This window comes from Diplotaxodon limnothrissa, linkage group LG8 (genome assembly GCF_057381915.1).
Source record: "Diplotaxodon limnothrissa isolate DT_005_m linkage group LG8, D_limnothrissa_male_GT1.1, whole genome shotgun sequence".
NCBI classification, from domain to species: domain Eukaryota; kingdom Metazoa; phylum Chordata; class Actinopteri; order Cichliformes; family Cichlidae; genus Diplotaxodon; species Diplotaxodon limnothrissa.
The window spans coordinates 19,146,151-19,169,234 of NC_140603.1; the positions used below are offsets into that span (position 1 = coordinate 19,146,151).

Below are 23,084 nucleotides of genomic sequence, written 5' to 3' on the forward strand. Positions count from 1 at the left end.
CTGCTGCCATTAAGGAGTCAGCAATTAGACTACTGATATTTTATTTAGTGTACAAACACCAAGGTTTTCATTATTAATGCCTCTTTTAGTCAAGACCTTTTTAAAACCACTCCAGTAACTGTTTCAAATCAAACTTGTTTGAGAAAACATTCGGGTTACACTTTAAATTCATGTTATACTGTGTGGTTATTCACTGATCTGCACTCACAAGTCACAAACATGGACAAACATTGATGAGACCATGTTTTTTCTTTATACCTTGGAGTGAGAAGGTGACTTTTATCTAAATGTGGAGGTCAGAGCCATTGTTTTACCATGACTTAACAATATGCAATTGGAAATGTGAGTAGTCCGTTTCTGTTCTGTTTGCTCTGCAAACTGCATGATTGGTCCACTAGTTTGATCCAGACTGCAATATCTCACAAGTACCTTTCGGTAGCATGCTGGGACCCGGAGAGGAGGTAGTAGAAAGTAACAGAGCACGCAGCAGACTGGTTAGGAGACACCGCAGTGAAAAAGGATCACAAGGAGCGTTTGAGTTGCACGTGTGTGATGAAAGTGTGCGAAGCGCTGGGACAACCCACGACCGAGTTGCCCACACCATTTGAACGGTTACCCAAGAAACTTCCTGCTGACATCAAATTGTCATAGGTGGTCTTTCTGTAGATGAGCAGCACTACTGTACAGCTGTGGCTCAGGTGGCAGAGGTTCATCTACCATTTGGAAAGTCCACATGCCGAAGTATCCTTGAACCCAGAGTTGCCCCCGATAGAGTGCGAGTGCATGTAAGCATAAATAAAAGAATGAATCTATTTGTGATTGTGTGGGAATGAGACCTGCAGTAGAAAGAGCTTTGAATTCTTAACAGAGTCGAAAGGCACCAGTCCATTTACATGACAGGTCACCGACATACAGGTAAGTCAGCATGTTCACATTTAACTGAAAGCACTGCTGTGCTGAAGTACTGCTTCACAGAGCTGCTGCCACGATCACAGACCCATGATTACAGAAATGTAGGATTTGCAGGTTTTGTGGGTCTGCGCTGCTCCGAAGCACTGTGTGTACTTTTTGTCTCATTTATTATTTTTCACCTTTTTCAAATTTAAAGCCACATCTTTGCAGGCAGAATGATTTTTTATTTTTCAGAGAGATATTTTCTTGTCTGGGCAAGAAAATGTCTTGAAACTGAGGTGCAGTTTCTTAGCTTTGACAAGCATCCAGCAGATGAATATGTCACATTAAAGATCTTCCAACACTTAGCAGAGACGATTCTTTTTTATTTCATTATCACATGTACAACATAATATTCATCTCAACGCCCTCTGTGACGTTCCTTTCCAGTGTTGATTATTTGAACAACAGTAATTACACAGCACAACAATATTATGTGGTGAGTGATTATTTCGTTTTTCAATATTAAAAGCACTTGTGGTTTAAGAAAATTAGTGTCATCTCAGCCCACGAGTCCAGATTTTCATTTTTAATTTGTTATGCACAGCGGGGAGAGCAGAGTTCATTCCCTGACATTTACAGACTTCTCAGAGCGCTTTGCGTGCATCGTATTGTGCTTCATTTGCTTAAACACTTGAAGACAGAGGAGCATTTCAAAACAGGAAACAACAATAATAGAGGTCAACACCAGCACGGTTACCGCTGCTTCCTGCAAGACGATCTTTCAAATATATTTTTTTTTCCTTTTCATCTCCCTATGCACTATTTTGTGTCTTGTTTTTAATTTATCTGTTTTTTTGTCCACTTGTTCAGGTACAAGCGTTAAAGAAATTTGCTTTTGCCGCTACGATGTCCTCCCCTGATGAGCGCACAGCCACAAAGAAAAGTAAAAAGCAGAGTTTTGCTAAAAATGGACAAACAACCCTTCAAAGACCTCCTCAGGATAGCATCCGTTCTCGCTTTTATCACATCGTCCTTTATGCAGTGCAAAGAATCTGACAACAATTCACCAATAAGTTAAGTTCATGTGTGGCATGCTCCGTCAGCACACACACACACACACACACACCCACACACACACACAGATCAGGCAGCAGGTAGGTTCTGGTCCTACATGAGCACACAGCTTTTGGCTCGGTCCTTTCTAATGGCAGGCGGACGCTCGTGAATCTCAGTCCGAGGTGGCTGCTGGGAAACCCGCTTGAGGCCGTGGCGTGATCCGGCGTGTTTGAGCTGAGGCCGATGAATGTTGGACACAGATGCCAGGGTGGTGACGTGAAATACATCGCGGACGCTGTTCTCCGAATACTTTGAGGTGCACTCTGCATAGGCCACGGCGCCAATCTGCCTCGCCAAAGTGGTTCCCTAAAAGCACAGAATGTGAGTTAGTCAGGATTAAAAATGAAAAGCCAAGACTTAAAATTGATGTTTTGACCACTTGAACACTGCAAAACAAGATGTAAACACACAACTGATATATTATTACTTCTTAATGAGCTGTAATGTTACCACATTTTAGGTTCCATCTAATATTCAGCCTCCTTCTCGTTTGATTTTCGTCTCTAGAGGGAAATCCGTGGCTATTGCAGCTTTATGTTACAGCGCCTTCAATAGTTAGTTCCCAGCTCTCTATCTGCCTTTAAAAAAATTTAGTTTTTTTTTTTTCACTGAAAACATTTTCTGCCTCCTGCTGCTTTTCCAAAAAAGGTTCATAAGAGTGCTAAAAGCTAAACGAAGCTGTGGGTCAGAAAACCAGAACAATGAGTTAATAGTATAACACTTCACCCTGCAGAGGCGAGCTGTAGCCGGCTAATCATTCTTACTGGGTTCGTGTCTGAGTGGCTCCAATCTGAGTGCAGTCACACACGCAACTAGTATTTACTACATATGGCTGACACTATTACACCATCACAAGGAATAACACAGCAATTGCTTCATATCACTTTTTCTAGTAAATAAAACTAAGATGAGGTTTTAGTTTTAATCTAGAATCCTTTTGAGTCTTTTAAGTCTGCATCTCTGTTAATACGTCTCTGTTAGCTTTATTCTGGTAGGCTTTTGCAGGTTGTGTCTTGTATTTAGTTTTACTTCCTTTATTACTTTCAGCTGTCTTTTTACCCAGTGTGTCCACTCAACCCAGTTACCTTCTGTATCTATTTAAAGCCTCATTTTGACCAAGTACCTTGTTGTGCCATACTGTGTTCTAGCTTTGTTTGTGCCTTGTGTGTTTCCTTGCAGTGTTATCTTGTGTTTATTTTATAAAGGCTTGCTTTTTGTGTTTACGGCCTCCTGCCTACGAGCATGTCGTTTGGCCCCATCTGCATGCATTTCATCATAACATTTCAATGTGAGACACACAGTTTGGAAATAGTATAAAATAAACCTATGGATATATGCAAAGCAGGTTGGCAAGTACCGTTTTATGATTTGTCATTTTGGCTGTTTTCACTCATTCTGCATTTACTTAATGTCAGTCAGTCACAGCAGAGGGAAAATAGCACGGTGGTTTCCGGATGATTGTACTGATTTTTTTTTTCCACCTCACACTTTGAGACCGAGTGCTGATTTTTCAGAATCCCACAGCCTCAAACTGCGGGAGACCACAGTCACCAAACAACTGCAGTTCCACTTGGACTGACTGCAGTCATTCTCCGACAGATTGGCAAATATTTGCAAATAACTGCCATCTAATTTATAATATATGTGTCTCTTTGATAATTGGGGCTCGATTAAACTGGCTGCCAACTGGTTGTATTGTGGTTATATTCCTTTATAACAGCAATGTCGCTGAGCACTTATGGCACTTTACAGTTAAATCACCATCCTGCATGAACTACATCAGGATTGAATTTTTTAAAGCAGATTGAATTGTGTCAAGTTGCAGACTGATAGCAGACTGAATCAGTCTTGTTGGAGTTTTTCTGTCACCTTAATGCACTAAAGACTGCAAGTGTTTGTTGATGTTATTCCCATCTTCTTAAGAAACCATCTTAAAGGCAACAGCTGCAGTAATTTTGTTCGTGCTGCCATTTCCAACCACTCTTTGTCCCAGTGTGACTCTAACACTAAGCATTTTTATTTACGCCCTTCAAACCTGAACATGCACAGATGCTACCAGGCAGACATATATGCCAGACATATTAAACAGACCCACCAATAAACAGGCTTTACCCTTTAAGCTCCCCAAGAGCAACATTTTTTAAATTGTCCTGAGAATTCACAACGAGCGAGTGTGCATCATGTGACTACCGCGCGCAATCTCAACTCAATCACCATCCCTCACCTAAACCGAATTGAGTTTTTTGAGTACTGCATAAAGATCTGACCTTAACAGTGGCCTGCTGTGTTCACATGCATCTCAACTTCATTCTCGAAATATCATACAGAGTTCCCGTGGGACAATGGCTTGAGAGAAGAATAGTTTGAAAGCATGTTCTAAGATTTGGTGCACACGCTTCAAGGCAAAAAACAGCCTTCACAATACATCCAGTCACTTCTTTCTGTTACTATAAAAATGCCGTGTAGTGTAGCTTTGAAATACAGCTTAGTTTATGTTTGTTTGTCATCCAAAAGCAACTGACTCACCTAAAGAGCTGCTGAGAGCTAGTACTTAGAGCTAAAAACATACAAAACCTTGTGTGTGGATGAGAGATGGGTCATGTAGTGGAAACTATGCTTTATTTTATTTATTTATTCTTAGATGTCCTTAAACCACATTGAACCACTAGAATTCTGTGGAAAGCCTTGTGTAACCCAATGAAATAAAATAAAGCACAACATTTTTAAAAGCCACTCATTACTCTGAGTGCAGACACAGTGGACATTTTTAAAAGTATTCTCTAAATATTTGTTATTGTAAGCAATTGTCACATGCTACTAGACGATCCCTTCCCTGCTTCTGTGGATGGCAGAACACTGCACTTGGTCATGTGCACTAACACCTCCCTCTTAATAAAAGCCTGCAACCTCTGAGGTCTGATAGCTGATTGCTAGCCAGGGCATACGGAGAATATCCCCCACACTATGAAATATTCAAAGCCTTTCTTTGCAGTTGCAAAAACTTTATTCCCTCAAAGGTTTAGCCCCATTTCACATCTGGACAGCTTCGGCTTCATATGTAGTACTATTTTGCTCACCTGTTTTCCAGCAGTGCTTTCTAGTGATTTAGGTAGCAAAACAAAACATTTTCATTCTGTCATCCTGAGTTTGAGTCACATTATTTCTTTATTTTTTGATCATGCAATTTCCTTGGAAAATGTACAACAAATGAAAGCGTAGGTGTTCAGCCTTCGGTGCTACTGATGCACCATATTGAAGCAGCATCTAGCTGCCATATGGGGCGACATTACTTCTGCTCGTGTGAAAAATATTAAAGGCTCGAGCTGTATTATTTTTGTAATACTGGAAACGCTCCAGCACTTCAAGTGTTTATTTTGACGCCCTTAAGCCAATTACAGCAACAGTGACACAGTTGGTTTGCGGTTTGTTCTGCTGACTGCGCTCTCCCCTGGGGTTCGCATCAGTTGGTCAAGTGGGTGAAACGTAAAGTTCCCGGCTTGTTTCAGTCTGTTTACAGTGCAGCTCTTTAAATAGGGTCCACTAAGAAACCGCACTTTCAAGAATTACTTAGGCAATCAAAAACCTGTCCCCTACCACATTTTTATCCGTTGTTTCACTCTAGAAGTCTTCAGCACAGATATAAAATCAGCAACATTAAGGACCATCATAAGACCTTTAATTATAGGGCCATATCAAATGTAATGTTTATTACAACCAATAAATATGGATTAACAATACTTGATCCATCCCTTCATCCTTTTTATACTGCTTATCCAGGTCTGGGCCCTGGCTTCAGACTAATCTCGGCTCACTGTACCATCATCCTCTAGGTCTGCACTAGAGTCCCCTCCCAAGTCAGACCCAGAGACCCAGGGACATGCATGAAACACTTCATCTGTGTGGGATTGTGGAAGAAAGCTTAAATGAGAGCACCAATCCTGACAGTGAACCTGGACACCCTGCAGATGAAGCTCTTTCTGCCCCTTGCGTTTTATTCCTTCAGCCGCTAGAAACGGCTCAGGGCCATAGCAATAAGGGCAGGAACATAAAATAAATGGTAAATGAATAGCTTCAATCACAAAAATCACTAATTTGTAGCAGTGGATGGGGCTTGCATGCCCAACTCAGCCCATGAGCAATATTGTCTGGGGCAACGTGCCTCTAACAGGTTCTCCTGAGGCAAATGGCATCTGGTTGAGGGGCTGTTGTCCAAACAAAACCCCTCAAAACCCAAAACATCAGAACGTCCTATAGTGAGTGTCTAAAGGCAAGCAACAGATGGCTGGGCTACATTGGATTGCCCTCTTGAGTGCCCACCACTTGAGTCCAGTGTTTTGTGCAGCAGGCATCACTTGGAGGCCTTTGAAAACCAATCCTCAGTTGGCGTACAAGCACATTACTCAGCCTTTGTTTTTTCACTGTTATCTGGTTGCTATGCTATTAACACTAAAAAATGATTACGTATGGATGTAAATAATTCAATATATATGTATTAAAAGACATGTTAAATGACCTGCATAGCTGCAGTAACGTCTTAAAAAAAATATGTTGATGTTTCGGTCCAATAAGAAGCCTCTATGAATTTTGAGCCAAAGCAAAATATATATAACAAGAAACGAATCTGAGGTTGTGATGAACCAATTTTGATGTCATTATTGACAGGACAATACAGGTCGTTACCTTTGCTTTGTCAGAGATGTGGGAAAATATTAATTTGTTGACAAAAGGCTGCCAAGGAGAGCAAATTCACATTTACATGAAAATAAGCTATTAAAATTCATGCGTGCCGCTGCTCATTGCTCCAAGACACAAACAAAACAATCGTATCATCGCACATCCTGCTGTTTGTCTTCTTCTTCCTTCAGTTCCAGCTCCTTTATAGTCGTTGTGCTTTCACATTTGTGGAAGTTATGATCTGACGCAAGTCTCATTCTTCAAATGCACTTTCAAAAATATTTGCCTGTGTGCACAAGGGAGGAAAGTAATAGGTGCCTTTGTCTGTGCTGATACCATATAATTTCTACTACAGGCGAATAAATGTCACTGCAGCTGAAAACCGCAATGAACTGTGCATTTGAAACTATACGTCATGCATATTCTTAAAGTTATAATTTTCTTAAAAACCAACTGCTCACGGGCAGCATTTCTGCAGCACTGTCGGGGTACAGAAAAAGGCAAGCAGCTAATTTCCATTCAAATTTTAGAGGCGAGCGGTGCTTTCTGTGAACTCCTCACCTGCTCATGTGTGACAGGAATGAGTCTGTGTTTGGAAAGCTCTCTCATGACGTTGAGGTCCGTCCTCATGTCCAACTTGCAGCCGACAAGCACCACTTTGGCATTGGGGCAGAACTCCTGTGTTTCACCTTGCCACTGTGCATCAGAGAGACAAACATATATCAGTGTACATGACCTCTATTATGCTACAGTACGAGAGTATTCTGAGTACTTGAGCACTATGTTCATAGTTGCATCTCATTTGAAAACCTTGGACATTAACGTCTTACTAATATGCTCTTCTGGGAAGCCTTTCATAAGATTTTAGGACCTGGTTGAAGCGAACGCACTGTTGATGTCGGTAAATACGGTTTGGAAATAAGGCTGGGTGGATTTTAGGTAAGATTTGTTTGCAGGCTTGTCAAGTCCTTTCTCTCTGAACTGGAGAAAAGGAGGAAAAAAAATCTTCCTCAAACTATTTCCAAAGCACATTTTTCTCTAAATTACCATTTTTAAATTGTAGCTTTAAGAGCTCCATAATTGGAATGAAGGCGCCTAGTTCACAGCTTAAAAAATGCCCGTGTATGCAGACATGTGGGAACAGTCTACAATTATTAAAATGCTCATAAATGAGGTGCTGAATTGAGATTTATTTGACTTGGGAGCAGTTCCTTTCCATCAGGTCATAAATTCTTATCTCCTGCCTTGAGAGGGCCTTAATCCCATCTGCAAATCTGCTGTCCAGCAGTTTAACTTCTCACCGTGCTGCAGTGATATTCAGTTAGTTTATCTGTGTAGTCTCTTTGCAGATTAACAGACTGCAGATTAATGGCATTCAAAATGTGGAACTGACAGGCTGGTCATATAAAAACTGTAAAAGAAACACTAAAATCTAAAATAATAATAATAAAATGAATTTCTAAAAAATAACTTAATAATATTCACAAACTATCTCAATTAGTTTGCTCATCATTTTAATTGAATTTTAATGGGGTTTTTTTATATGTGTGTTCTTCTTGCCTGTGTTTAATTGCGTGATTTTTGTAACTATGAGATACTTGCTGCTGCCTATCTTGGCCAGGTCTCCCTTGAAAAAGAGGTTTTTAATCTCAGTGGGATCTTCCTGGTTAAAGAAATGTTAAATAAAAATAAAATAAAATAAAGATGTTACCGATATCATTCCTCTGTGTTCTAATGTACCAAATAAAAGAAATCAAAAAGAGCAAATATGATACCTGTTATACTCATGTACAGCCAATCACTGCAATGATTTTACAACACAAAACGAATAACATAGAAAACAACTTATTCTATTCCGGGTTATTTACCTGATACCTTTCTTCATATTTGATGGAAAGTACAAATATTTGTCAGTTTTAAGATTCTGGTTCTGACTTTTAGAGCTCTTCATGGAAAAGCACCAGCTCGTACCATTTATTTAGAATTCTAGGATTTTTGGTATGACCAAATAATATTTTGAGGATTATATGTATTCTCTGTTCTTCTTGAAGGACATTCAAAGCTCTTCAAAGCCAACACAGGGGCCATAGACACTTGATATTTACCTCCTCTGTACATATTGACAACCAAATATTTCAAAGTTGGATTCATCATGGCATAAGGCCTGATGCCACTGACTTTCAGTCAAGTGTAATGTGGCATACCTCTAACTTTCTAAGTTTCCCTTCCTTAATAATAGCTTCTTGACAGCCACACTTCCTCTGAGACCATTTCTGATGGGGCTTCAGTGACCAGTAGATGTAGAAGCATCTCTCATGTCATACTGCAACATGCCACGTTTTTGGCTAATAGCTCTTTGGGAAACAACTTGTTGGTGCAAATATGTTATTTTATGCCTGTTTTGTTTATTCAATGAAGGAAACGGGAACAAATTATGTGTTTTTGTGACAGGCCACTAGTAAAGTGCCTAAAGATATAATTTAAAATTGGTTCTTTGCTTTTCTGCGGTATGTAGATATAACACTGTGGTTCATCCTTTGAGTTTTTATAGCTTTAAAAAAAATCCTCTGAAAAAGTTTTGTTACACAGCCTGAACTGAAAATGAATTAAAAAGCAGGCAAAGTAAAAAAAACAAACTTTGCAAGTCCAGAGAACTACAACTCACGATCACTTAAAAAATTCCAAGAAAGTTTGGCTCACTGGAAGTAAAATATTAAGACTTTATAACACTACATCATCAAAAATGTGTAAATCTTGAAGTTGAAGGCTGGAGCAACACCCACACAATCACCAGTATTTTCTGGCTTACTGTACCATTAAAATGAAACACTGGCACTGTTGTTCACTGCTCTGAAACTGGAATTTATATCACTCCATGTCTTAAATTTTCCATCGTGTATTTGAAAACTGCAATCAACAAATCAAAGGATAGAAGAGGGGGGAAAAAAGGGAAATGCTCATGGACATAAATGCTGTATAAAGACCGAGACAGACAATTCTCATTGCAGGCCAAAATATGACTCAAGCTATTAAACTCTCTCTATCGCTCTCGTTCTCTCCGAGACTCCTTTCATTATCTCCTCACACCATGGCAGAGGCGACTGCTTTGAGCACTGTTGCTCCATTTGTTCTCCCTTACAAAGAGATCTTTTCTCCTGGATGCCTGCGTCGCTGCTGTTACGGGCTCTAGCGCGCCGTTGTGCAGAGTGAGCTGTTGCCTTTCAATAGGACCCTGTGCCAAACCGCATGCAACTGGTGAACAGCAGCAATTTAGATGAGTCACAAAGGGCCCATGGGAAGAGCGGCTTATTGTCTGTGTTAATGTTAAGAATTGGTAAGCAGCACAAAGAGGCAGAATGCGAGCTGTTGGAGCCGAGGCGCTGGTTTATCAAAAAAGAAAAACGGAGGTTGTTGTTTTTACTTTCCTCACTTTCTCACTGTGTGCAAACCAAGAACGTGCACATACCACAGCAGTCAGGTAGAGGTGAACCCATTATGCTCATTTTTGCCTGTTTGATCCACGGTTCAAATTAATTATCTCTTCATCATGTCTTATAGTGGACCTAGGTGCATCTGAGTTCATGCGTTTTCTAACACAAGCTGTTTTAGCTACGTTCTCTTAAGCCAACTTTTTTTTTTGTTGGAGCTTCTGTGCTCACAGATGGAACTGTGTGCCTCAGATAGAAGAAGTATTAAAAAAAACAATTTCTTCACCATCAATAAAGCAGGAAAAATGAATCCCCTGAAAGCCGGAATCCTCTTAAAACATGAGAAAAAGGGTTTAATTGATTCTGTTTGGAAGACACATTCCTCTCGTCCGTGCCATTATTTATAATGACTTCATCAATACCAGACGAAAACGCATATCTGCCAATGCCGAGCGAATTCTCACGTCTACAGGGGGTCCACTTGAGAACCAAATTCAACTTTGACCTTATCAAATGACCTTAGTAATCGCGGTGAATGTGCCGGTCTTACAATGCATGCACGGGATGCCAAAGTGACATGTCGAGCGGTCACTCTATCCAAAGTTTAGAAACAAAGCTTATCCTTTGCTACGATCTCATGCACCTAATTCAATTTTTTATGGCAATCTGCCGCCATGTCTTGTTTCTCTGCAGTTTGCTTTGCTTTAAATGTATTTTCCATTTGCAAGCTTTCAGTCTCAAATAAGTGCACAGCACTTTTTGTTCTGACATCTCTGAGAACCTTCCGCCTAAGCAATTTTTGCAACCTCTAATTTTCCTTTTACAACGACTATTCTCTCAAAGTAATGCTCTGCTACATGAACACTACTTGAGTCTTTATCGCTTCCCCCTTTTCCCTTCTGTACCATTTGTTCGTGCTATCTATCTTTTTTTCTTCCAGAATCTCACTTCATTCCCAATATCCTCATTAATCTCTGTATCTCATGTGTTGGCTTGTCCGCGTATGCCTCTCACAAAGCATTATCCAACCTTAAATGTTATCCCAGTCTCCACCTCTACAGCTGGCAATGTTTTCTCATCGTTTCCTTTTTATTCCCCTATCGTAGATTGACGGATCAGGTTATCAGTGAACGAACACATGGTGGCCTTAACTTGAACACAGATGTGATGGTGAAAGCTGGAAGCTGTATATCTCTGATGACGTAGATCTAGTCACTCTATAGAGGAATCGATTTCCAGTATAAAGAGAAGAGATGACTTCTTCAACCTGCATATTTAATGTGAGTATTGTAATGAGATGGCTGCTTTACCTACACTGCCCTAATTAGAGACAAAATGCACTTAAAATTAAAAAAAGAGGACACATTCACACATCTAACAACGTGACACTGACCTTTTTCAGTACGCTGTCCAGTGTCTCCGGTCGACTGATGTCAAAACAGATGAGCACAGCATCTGAGTCAGGATAAGCTAACGGCCGCACATTGTCATAGTAAGCTGAACCTGCAGGGAGAAAATATACACAGACATGAACGGCACTTCCAGATGGATTATATGTAATTTAGTTACTTTCCAAAGAGTTTACTTTTTTTTTATCATCACAAGGAGAGTCATTATGGAGCACATTTAGTGGTAATCACTGTGATTAAATGTAATTACCATGAGCTTACCCACTCTGCAGATGACTACAAGTGGGTGTGATTCATTGCTTTCGCAACACAGGGTCCTCGGGTCTGCCTCTGACCATCTTGAATAAGTCAAAGGGACCGACGTGTGACAGCGATATAATGAACGACTCGAACAAAGCGTCACCTGGTATGTTTTTATGGAGTGGCGTGCGTTTTTTTGTTGGGGGCCCAGACTGAACTGAGCGTTGTGACCTGGGCAAGGGGACACATTCCTATCCAGACAGAAAGGCACGGTCTCCCTCGCCGTCATTGTCTTCAGCACTCGGTGCCTTTGTCACCGTGCACAGAGCTTTGGCAACGTAACAAAAAAATGCATTGACAGAAAATTCCCACAGAACCCGACCGAATCCTCTGCAACACAACTGCCAAAGCACAGAAATCAATTTGGCTCGTTTGAAGTTATTTTTAAAAAAAGCCCAACTTTTAAATTGAAAAGTAATGAAGTTTGTGGGATTTAATTCATGTTACAAGTTTACAACTTTTACCCTGAATAATTAAACGTGTGTTATGACTCATTCTGTACTCAAATGACTGAAAAATATTGGCCTGTTAGCCAACTATACGCAGTCCTGGGAAAGAAATGTATTTCACTTATGAAGGTCAGTAGAACAAGACTAACCTACTATCAACCAATCAAATCAAACATTTATCAAGATTTTTTTTTAAATCTCAATCCAAAGTGCTAACCGATGCACCAATGTGCATGATCATGACTTCACTATTGAGCTACTGATCTTTAAGCACTAGACATGGTAAAAACTGTTGATTTCATTTAACAACCTGCCTCACATTGTTCTGTATTCTTACCTATATCACAGGCAACAACATCACACTGCAGTGGATTAGTGAAAGATTTAATATTACCCACCCAACACACACATATTACAAAAGGAATTAAAAAATAAGTCAGATATATGGAGGGCTGGAGCAGGCAGCTCGCAAGACAACTAAAGGATAATAACCAGACGACAGAAGACATCACAGGTAAAAGAATCCCTTTAAAAAAATATTTTTTAAAATAAACACCTGATGCCATTCCTGACATTACCCCCAACTGGATTTGTGTGTCCTTTAGTGGTCAAACTTTGGTGATCTTTTGCTTATCAGGCAAAAGTGTAAACCACCATGCTAGAAATGAAGATCCAAAGGTCTCTTCATGATCTAAGGCCGTGAGCATGCTCTTATTAGAAAAATGGTTCTTCTATGTACCTTGTGGCCAGATCCAGACGAGCTTTGAAAGCGATCATTAAAATCTGAAAATCAATTGTAGAAATGCACAGGAAGCCAGTGGAGCTAAGCCAGCGTAGGTAAGAAGTCTGTCTGCAGAAACCAGTAAGAAGCAGAGCTGCTGAATTCGGAACCAGCTGGAAACTGGAAAGTTGCTTCTCATTAATGCCAGAGAGTCAACGATCCAGTCTTGAGAAAATAAATGCTGGCAGTGAGTGCTGTTTGATTTAGTGCTATTAGAATACCTTAATTAGATTACTGTAACTCACTCTATTCTGGTCTCCATGTTACCCTTCTACATAGATTACAGACAGTTCAGAATGCTGCGGCACGTATTCTAACTAAAACCAAGAAGTTTGACCATATTACTCCGGTTCTTGCTGAGCTGCATTGGCTGCCTATCAAATACCGTATTCAATTTAAAATCTTGCTGCTTACGTTTAAAATTATCAATAATACTGCACCAACCTATCTTAAGGAACTTTTAAACCCTTATGTCCCTGCCAGGGCTTTAAGGTCATCCTCGCAGTTATTGTTAGTTCAGCCCAGATCTCGGTTGAAATCTAGAGGCGATCGATCGTTTGCCTTTGCTGCACCTGAGTTATGGAACAGCCCCCCGATTGGCATTCGGGAGTCTGATTCTATTTTTTCTTTTAAAGCACGCCTTAAAACTTATCTTTTTGAACTTGCCTTCTCTACCCGTTAAATGCTGACTGTTAACTGCGACCTATTGCATTAACTTTTTACTATTCCTTCATTCTTGGTGTTCTCTATCATGCGGCACTGGGTCTGCTATAATCTATGTGCTGCAGTCCATTTTATTAGTGGCTTTCTACTGTGAACATTGTCTGCTGTTCTTATTATATTTGATATTAATGCTCTTAACTGTATTATTTTATTGTTTTTTGTAAAGCACTTTGGTATGCCTAAGGCTTTTAATGTGCTCTATAAATAAAGGTTGTTGTTGTTGTTGTTAAACTCAAAGTGAGAAGAATTTTAAAAGTTTGGGGACCCTGTTTGAACTATTTGTAGCCTACCGTTGCTCATTATAAGTTTAGGTGAGCAGATGTGCTCTGTTTGTGGGTTGTTTATTGACAATTTTACAATGGATCTAACCTTTTACTTGTTAGAAATAAATCCTTGGGGCGGGGGCAGCCTCATGTTAGCTCACGGATTTTAGTAATTCAATTATAGGATTAAAATCTTATCATAATAGTTGATAAAACATAAAACTAAGACATTTCAAATTCTGATTACACAGCATCTTCACACCTGGAGACACAGGACTGCAAAAAAAGGAAAAAAGTAGACACATTTACCCTCATTAGTGTTGCGCCGTCAGAATTTGGCCCCAAAGCAAAAATGTGTTCGCGCACATGTGTTGCTGTGGTCAAAAATGTCAAACTAAAGGGCACAACCATTTTCTCCCCTGTCTCTTTGACTAATTCCTGCCCCCAGCTTTCACACATACCACACACACCCACTTTCCCCTTTTGTGCTTTAGCATTTTGCAGGTGCAGGATACGTCTTTAACGTCCACAGAAAATGAGGATGATTAATGGAAGCAGGGCTTAAGAAAGAGAGGGAGCATGGAAGTGCATCTGACAGTTGCCATAAACCATCGAACAACCTCCTCAGACTCCCTTCGCACGCGTACTAGCTGAGATGGCTGTTCTTTAGCTGCATCAGATGGCAGTCATAAAGTGCAAAAGTTTGAGTCTTTGTCTCTGCAGTTGGTCCTTTGCATTTTTACATATTTCTTATTTGATTATGACACCGTTTTCTCCTTTAGGTTTGTGTCAGTGGCAGAAATATAGGTCACAGAGAAAACTGTGAAGAGAAGCAAGAAAAACACAGGCATGCAAGTTCAAACTTTCTATATGAAATATTGCTCGCTCATTCTGGGCAGTAGGATGAGATGTTGTAAAAGAAGTCATTTGCAGAGATGCTCAGTAAGCAGTTCCTCTTACACCAGGTCTATATAGGCTACAACTATGCAGAGTAATGTGTTTTGTTCAGGTACCATCACTGAGACTCATGCCGACTTGCAAAATGCCAAAGGACGTACAATTCTGACTCCAAAGTAGTCGGGATGTTAATGAAAATAAAACAAAATGCAGTGATCCTCCTGCGAATCAGGGGTTCTCAAAGTTTGGACAAGCAAGTGCCAGTTTAGAGGGGGGGGAAAGTGTGTACTTAGAAATGTGTTCAAATGGTGGTGGTTTATGTTTTACACTTTTAACTGTTTTATTTACTTAAATCATAATCTAGGCATTTGTTTTTTAACACTGTAATATCAGTATTTCTTTATGTATATCATGTGCCTCTGAGGTTTCCTGTTAAAGTTTCTGTTTCTGTCTAGTTTTCTCATCAGAACTTAGCTTAATGTAGTTTTAATTTGCTTTTATTGGTCACTTTGCTGCTGCATTGCAAATTGTGAGCATCACATTAGAGCTAATATAGTTTTTTTTATTTTTTTTTATTTTGGCTTTTGACTTTTTGTTTTTGATTCAGTTTTTTTTCCAGGTGGTTCCCAGAGTGGATTTTCTTGTTTTAGTTTATTTTTTATTAGTTTACGTGTTTTTTATTATTATTATTATTATACGATTAAAATACATAACATTTTAAAAACAGTTAAATCACAGCCATGTAGATACCCAGAGCCTCAATAAACATGTCCTTCATCAGACAAAACCAAATAATTTCTTTTCACATCTAGTTTTAGTTTGTAGTTAGTTTAAATTAACTGCAATAACCTTGCATCGCATACTTGTTATAGCAGTCAGTCCTTTGTGATTCTTGATTAGGACTGTCATTTCTGCATTAAAACTTCTAAAAACATCTTGTCCAGTTCTACAGATTTCATTAGCTTGTGCATTCGCATCATGCCAAATATTTCCAACAAATGTTCAAACTCACAGAAATCATCCTGTCAGTTCAACTCTGTACAACAAAACTGAACACAGCTACACAAGTATTACATGCCGCCGGGCTTATCAAATCCTTATATTATTTTCTGGCTCTGATTTTTTTTTAACAGCTGCAAAACCATTACAACAAATTCATAGACGCTAACCTTTTGCAAACCTGAAACGCATCCAACTTGCTTCTCTATACGGTTTTCTAAACCCCGCTCTGACTCAGAGATAATAAAACTGTTGTGTTGCTGAAAATCTGTGAACGTTTTAATCTCCCATAGAAAGAAAATTGAATTGGAATTATTAAGCAAATCGAGAAAGATTGCTACTGGCATCATTAAAATCCTTTCAATCCATAGCAGTAGGATAAATTAATGGTAAGGCAGCAAAAAGCATGATATTTGTGGCTATTTCTTGTATATGAAATAACATAATGTGACGACATTTATTATGGCTGAACATTATATGCAGTTTAAATTTGGAAGCCTCAAACCATTCCTGAACCTTTTTTGCTTTGTGGCCATGAAGAGACGTCCAATGTCTGCAATAATGTTTAGGTAGGCGGTACACATGGATGGCAGGACTTAAGGTTTCCAAACAGAACATTGTGCATAGCATCAGACTGCCTCCGCTGGCTTGCCTTCTTCCCATGTTTCTCAGGTAAGCGACTAACATGCACCCGGCCATCCATGTGTAAAAGAAAACAAGACTCATCACACCAGGCCACCATTTCCCGACCTTTTTCCATTGCTCCGTTGTGCAGTTCCGATGCTCACGTGTCCACTGTTGGCACTTTCTGCAGTGGACAGGGATCAGCATGGGCACCTATGTCTGGTCTGCAGCTATGCAGCCCCATGTGCAACAAACTGCAATAGACTCTGTATTCTGACACCTTTTTATCAGAACGAGCATGAACTTTTTGGATCGGAACGCCCTGATGCTAGTTCCCTTACTGTTCTTTCCTTTGTTGGAGATGGTCTGACCCACTTGTCTAACCATCACAATCTGGTCTTTCTCAGACCTGCACAAATCCTTCCACTTGCACATTTTACAGGCTTCCAACACATCAACTCCAACAACATAATGTTGACTTGCTCCCTAATATATCCCACTCACTAACAGGCGCCATGATGAAGAGATAATCAGTGTTATTCATATCACCTGTCAGTGTTATACCAGATTAAGGGAAATTTTTTTGCAGTTGCAACTTTTGCAGTTCGTCTGAAAAGATGGACTTGCGCTTTGGGATCTTTTAAACATCATTGGGCGCATTGCTGATCGCGCTGTCTGTCCCGTCCATGCTGACACACACACACACAGACACACATGCAGACACTGGAAGCTTCAAGGTTCCATGAAGTCAGCTAATCCATGTTCAGCACTCGAGCAGAGGCTAATGTGTATTGATCTGAGCTTTTCTGACGCTCTCTGGGACTTGTAGTATGATGCCCCTCATGGGGAGTTTCCTGCTGTTGTAGCAAGATCAGTCCATCTGTCTCTGAGTAAAACCCTCTGATCAAACTCATAAAAGACACATGCGACGCCTCAGGGGTACTGCATGAATTTAGCAATCTCAAAGAAACGACGTTAGTGTCATTTAAGGCATTCAGAGTACACGGGCTTCAGCCATCATGCAGAACAAGATTTGGATGTTTAATTGCATTTACAGCTAAGAAGAGTTTGCAGATGTAGCTTGGACCCGAAATGTACTACCAGATGCACTTTCCACAAATGGAAAACTCTGGGATGTAAACAATCTACAGAAAATAAATGTCAGTATGTTTCAGATGTGTGGCTGATGTATAATGTTTGGTACAGTGATGCAAAGCAGTCTGGGAAACAGCAGCACCATGCTGTGACTCCACATGAGGTTTTCATGCTTTGATGTTTGGTGCCTACAAAAATCTGCATTTCCTTTTTTCCTCTTTGTTTGTAACTCATACGCATTTACTCTCCAAGCACTCGTGTAATTTTATGTAATCCACTTGTGTTCCACCTTTGGCTGTTCTCTCTGTTTCGAGATGTTTGTCCTTCTAAAAAATCTTCTGATGCTGCTTGAATTTTACATTTTAGGAAGGATTCTCAGTCAAACTCTACAAAACGCTTTGAAAAATCTGAGTGCGCACAAGCTGCCATAGGGTCAAGTGGTCACTACACAGAGCTGTGAGACTATTTAAAACACGATTCTTTATTTGCATCACATCTGGATGTTTAATAAATATCAAAACGTTGGCTATTAATTGATAATGAGAACTCCAACGAGATGCAGATGACACTGTCAGGAAATATCCTCAAGGTACAGGAGGCAGACCTGGGAAGGTGATGTAGGGCTACAGCTGCATATATGTTTTTCCAATTTTGAAGAACTGAAAGTGACATATTAAAATAACTAATCACTAATGTCTTCTGATCCAGTTCAACCCCATACAGGACACACTCACCAGCCAACTGATTAGTTACACCTGCAAATAATTAGCCAGCTAATCGATCAAGAGAACCTGCTGAAGTTCAAACCCAGCATCAGAAGCCCACGCGGTCTGGTCTGATTGTTTCAGAAACTGCTGATCTGCTACAGTTTTCTCACACTAAGGGTTTACAAAGAATACAGATTGATGCCAGAGGTTGGAGAAGACTGCCGAGGCTGCTTTGAGCTGATAGGAAAGCAACTAGAACTACAATAACCACTTGTTACAACCAAAAAGTTTGCAGAAGAGCATCTCTGAACGCGTAACAAATAAACCTTGAAACAGATGGGACACAGCATCATACAGTTCACATGGGCTCACCAAAATTGGACTACAGAAGATTCAAAAAACATTGCCTGGTCTCATTTGAATGGTAGGATTAGAATTTGATGTAAAGCACATGAAAGCATGGATCCATCCTGCCTTGCACCAGTGCCTCATGCTAGTGGTGGTGGTGTAGATGGGGGATGTATAGGGGGATGCTCCATGTCAAAACCTCTCAAACAAGAGCTGAATTCAGAGGTGCAGCCACCAAATCTGCAGCAGCTGAGCGATGCTGTCGAGTGAAAACAGGCCAAAATCTCAGAGGAATGTTTCCACGTTGTCGATTGAAGAATTAAGTCAGTTCTAAAGGCAAAAGCAGAGTCCAGCCCAGTACTAGTAAAGTGTACCTAATAAAGTGGCTGTTGAGTGTAAATCAATAAAAAAAAAAAAAAAACAGCTCACACTACAAAAGCTGCAAGGAGAAGAGTTTTGGTGGAAAAAGCTTTTCCATCATTTCAACACTTCTTCCTGACTAATTGTTTCACATCGCTGTAAACTGATGAGGGAAGCGCGTAGTAAACAAGAACGTTTGTCATACGCATGGTGCCAGTGTGCTGCTCTTAAGAAAAATGGTAGAAAAGAAAATCTTTACCTCACCGAAAATGTTTCTCGCCAACAGTTCCAGTGCAGCGCCCCATCCTCTGAATGGCCTTATCGGTAAAATCCTCCCTGATATTTGATCAGTCCAGTTTAAGAATCTGTAGCCTCGTAATCTTTTTTAATTATTGTGTTTGTTTGTTTTTTGTTTAATTCATCAGCCACCTGCACGTTTTAGAGAAGTTCACTTTTTATGAAGCAGAATTCCTTGAGGAGCAGCCTTAAACGATCCCCGATGGGCAGGTTTCTTAATTTAGAAAATAAGGAAGGAATATTATCTATTTTATGTTTAATATGCCAAATCTTGTTAGTGATTTTTTATATATGTGCTCCAGAGATATCTCTTTTTTATATTTTGTCTGAACTTGTAAAAACTCATTATTAAACCTCCTGTGCTGTATTTTGGGTAATGTCTCGGGTTAGTCAAGCTCAAAGCTGTAAAGCTGCTGATAAGAGACAATCAGACTTGTCGTAGCCTTTTGTATGCATAGCTGCATGATTCTGAAGAAACAGACTCACATACACACACACCTTTTGAGATGTTAGCACAGAAAATCATTATTAATCCCCTCTTATGGCGCTTTTTCCTGCCAACTTTCATCACAGCGCAGAAATGTTCATTAATATTAAAATCCTGTTTGTCCTAGTCATGCCCTTCTGAAGAAATAGTTTGGGTTTTCATTCCTGAAATACATCCAGACAGAAAACAGCACAAGAAATGAATGCTATTGATTAATGCATTCATCTGCTACGCCTCGAACATATAAATAATGCCCCCTGCAGTGGCTGAGCATTAGTGCTACGTACTCATGCTGTGTGAAATATGCAGACAATATGGAATCAGCCTGTAAGTTCGGTTGAGCACCAGGCAGCGATAGAGTCCACTCTGTATGCATGCTCCACGAGGCTGATCACTCGGCGTACATTCGTAAACACTCTGAGACACCGTGCAGAGCAGACAGTCTGCTGCTTTGTCTGCTGCTCTGTAAAAAGCTAAAGCATCATCATTTTAACATAAAAGTTTTATTCATTTTCCTCTGTTATCTCTTTGTCTGCCACTTAAACAAAGCGAGTTGCAAAGCTATTGAGCTACAAAGTTTTCTAGACACATTAGAGCGTTTTAATGTTTCTAATCTAAGGGCAGTGGAGCAAACAAAGCCAAAATCAAAACAAATGCTTGATGTCTAACATCATCTCCGAGCAACCTAATGATGTCATCAGGGTTATCTAGACTTGGAGATAACAATATTCTTGTGCTAAAGTCACACTAAGGAAAACAGCGGTTGGAGACTGCAGCACTAACAAAATTATTGCGACTGCGGCAAATGGAACCGTGATCTCGTTGCCTTTGAACTGGTTGCTTTGAAGACGGGAACCACGGGGCATCAAGACGACGATAAAACAGCAATAAGACGGATTTCACTGTATCAGTTTGCATTTCAACAGGGTCAAGGTGAAAATTACTTGCAATCTGTTTGTGATAATATGGCGATTCACTGCTAAATGGTGAAAACTCCAAATCTGTTGCCGTTTGCATGCACAGAAATTCACATTCACAATTTAACTACTTACATTTAAAGTCCTGAGAGAGCTGAAACAGAAAGTCAGAAACTGCTCTAAAAATACTGACGTAGTTACTGCAGGATTGCAATTTTACTGCAAAACTGCAAAGGCTCTCAGCAATCTTGCTTTTGCGTAGGAATAAAACCAGAATATAACAGGTGGCAACCAGTTGACTCCCCTTTGCAGATGTGTTGCCTGTGCGCTCATCAGCGCAGACTGACAGACTTGTATGCATTTATCAATGAGATGGTGATTATTTGCAAACCTTTACATTCGTCAATCACTTCAGTCAGTCTGAGTTAAACTGCAACTGTTTGGGGACAGGTTGCTACCCAATCAGGAGACCTGTGTAACTATCTTGCAATCAAAAGTGACTGAAAGAGCTATTCTCCAGCAGATTGTGTCTCTTTTTATTCCTAATGTAACTGAGCCATTAAAGCTTGTGTTATAAATTCATCATATAAGGGATTGAGGGAAAGGCCTATGCTCCATCAATCAAATATTATGAACTTGTTAAGTGATGATATATCATATCAGTCTTCTAACCCCTTGGACTCTGTGCTTGTCTGTGTTTGGGAAGTGAAGCACCTGAAAAAGTCTAATTACATCATACTCGGTCGCACATCCCCTGACCCATTGGGTCAAAGTCAAGTACCGTTTATAAACAGATGGAATTTTCTCAGTTGCCATGGAGACAGCACAGAGGTCATCATACGACCTTTGTATGGAACTTTGCTCACGCCATAACAGATGGTCATATATGGTCAGGATGATGGTAGCTGAACCATGACAAGTGTAAATCCATCCACTGACGGCTGCCATTAGATAATAAAAAAATTCATGTTACAGAAGTTTTCTATTTATTCTTAATAGCTGATATAAATCAATTAATGCCATGACCTCGTCACGCACCACATTTATGATAACTGGAACTCTTATTTTGATAGGAAAAAACGAGGAGAAGGCTAGGACTGCTCCTCAGGTAAGCCGTTCTCTTCTGTACTGAGAATAATCCATTTTAGGTGTACATGAATCAGAGATTCATGTAACCAGAGCACACCGTGCTTGTTGTTATGCATACCTCTCTGCTTGAATACTGAACAATAATAGCCTGAAAAGCAGCGTGGAGGACTGAGTGAAGCTGGTCCTGGCAGTCGCAGGCACAGACAGACACATTTTGCACAATGTGGTTGTCAGCAATGTGACAACAGATTTGGATTTTCTTTACCACACTCATGCTGGAGTATGTGATCTGTCTGTTATTTTGCTGAACGCTGAAGTGGGACCAGCTCTTTATTGGAAACTCTTCAAATTATGAGCCATCAGGAACAAGATTACACTGTCTCTGTTTATACCCAAGCCTAGCTAAAGTTTTTTATTTAGAGTGTTGCCAAGTAGCAGCTGTAACCTGGCTGGATTTTGCTGAAAAACTGTATATGATGTTATTTTTCTAACTCAACAGGCATAGAGGGAGAGCGCTGCCACTGAGCGTACTTTGCCTGAAATCAGCAGTAATCCAGCAGGAGTCTTTTAAATTAATGACAGAGGGAACAGACTGGCATCTGGGCCTCAACCAGCCCAACTGTATGTGACTCCATGCACCGCATTCTACATTTAAACTTAAAGTATAAAAACATTCGTTGTTCACCACTTGTCTGGACCAGACCTTTTGAATGTAGTTTAAATATCACAAATTTGCATGATCTAGTAAGCTCTTAAGCTCTTAAAGTGTTTTGCCTAAATTTGAGTTAATTAAGAAACAGAATCACAGTTTTCTTCTGTGCAGAGCTGAAATGTCATCGAGTGGTAACTAAACGCAGCGTTTACACGACTACACATTTTGTGCTTGTCGGTATCTCCATCAACTGGTCCATCGTTCTCATTATTGGTTCATCCCTGTCTTTTGTGTGCACGCATTCACTTAATTACTTTGTATTTCAGGGATTTTACTTTACTTTAACGTGAATACAGAAAACAGAAAAACCAGGTTCACTCATGCTTGTACTTTAATTATGGTGAATCACATGCAGTAGAAACAAGGTCAAAACCATCCACCACCTCCTGCTGTAGGAGTAATGGCAGGTGTTGGGGGGTTGAAGTGAGTGGTCAAAGCTGCATCGTGCATTATAGATAAGGGATGGAGAGGGTCTTAAGTGGATATACCCCTTGAGTGGCCTGTGTGTCTAAACA

The 23,084-nt window shown here is 40.0% G+C and overlaps 1 protein-coding gene across 1 annotated transcript in view; it reads right to left on the bottom strand.

Moving 5' to 3' along the window:
- Positions 1-2,061: 2,061 nt before the first annotated feature.
- The window catches only part of LOC146626741 (rho-related GTP-binding protein RhoN-like), a 32,745-nt gene continuing 11,722 nt past the window's right edge, over positions 2,062-23,084 (bottom strand). The window contains exons 3-5 of the mRNA XM_085360772.1: positions 11,506-11,615; positions 7,246-7,380; positions 2,062-2,316 (exon numbers count right to left, since the gene is read on the bottom strand). Coding sequence (XP_085216898.1) covers positions 2,062-2,316; positions 7,246-7,380; positions 11,506-11,615 — 500 coding nt within the window. The remainder of the gene's footprint in view (positions 2,317-7,245; positions 7,381-11,505; positions 11,616-23,084) is intronic.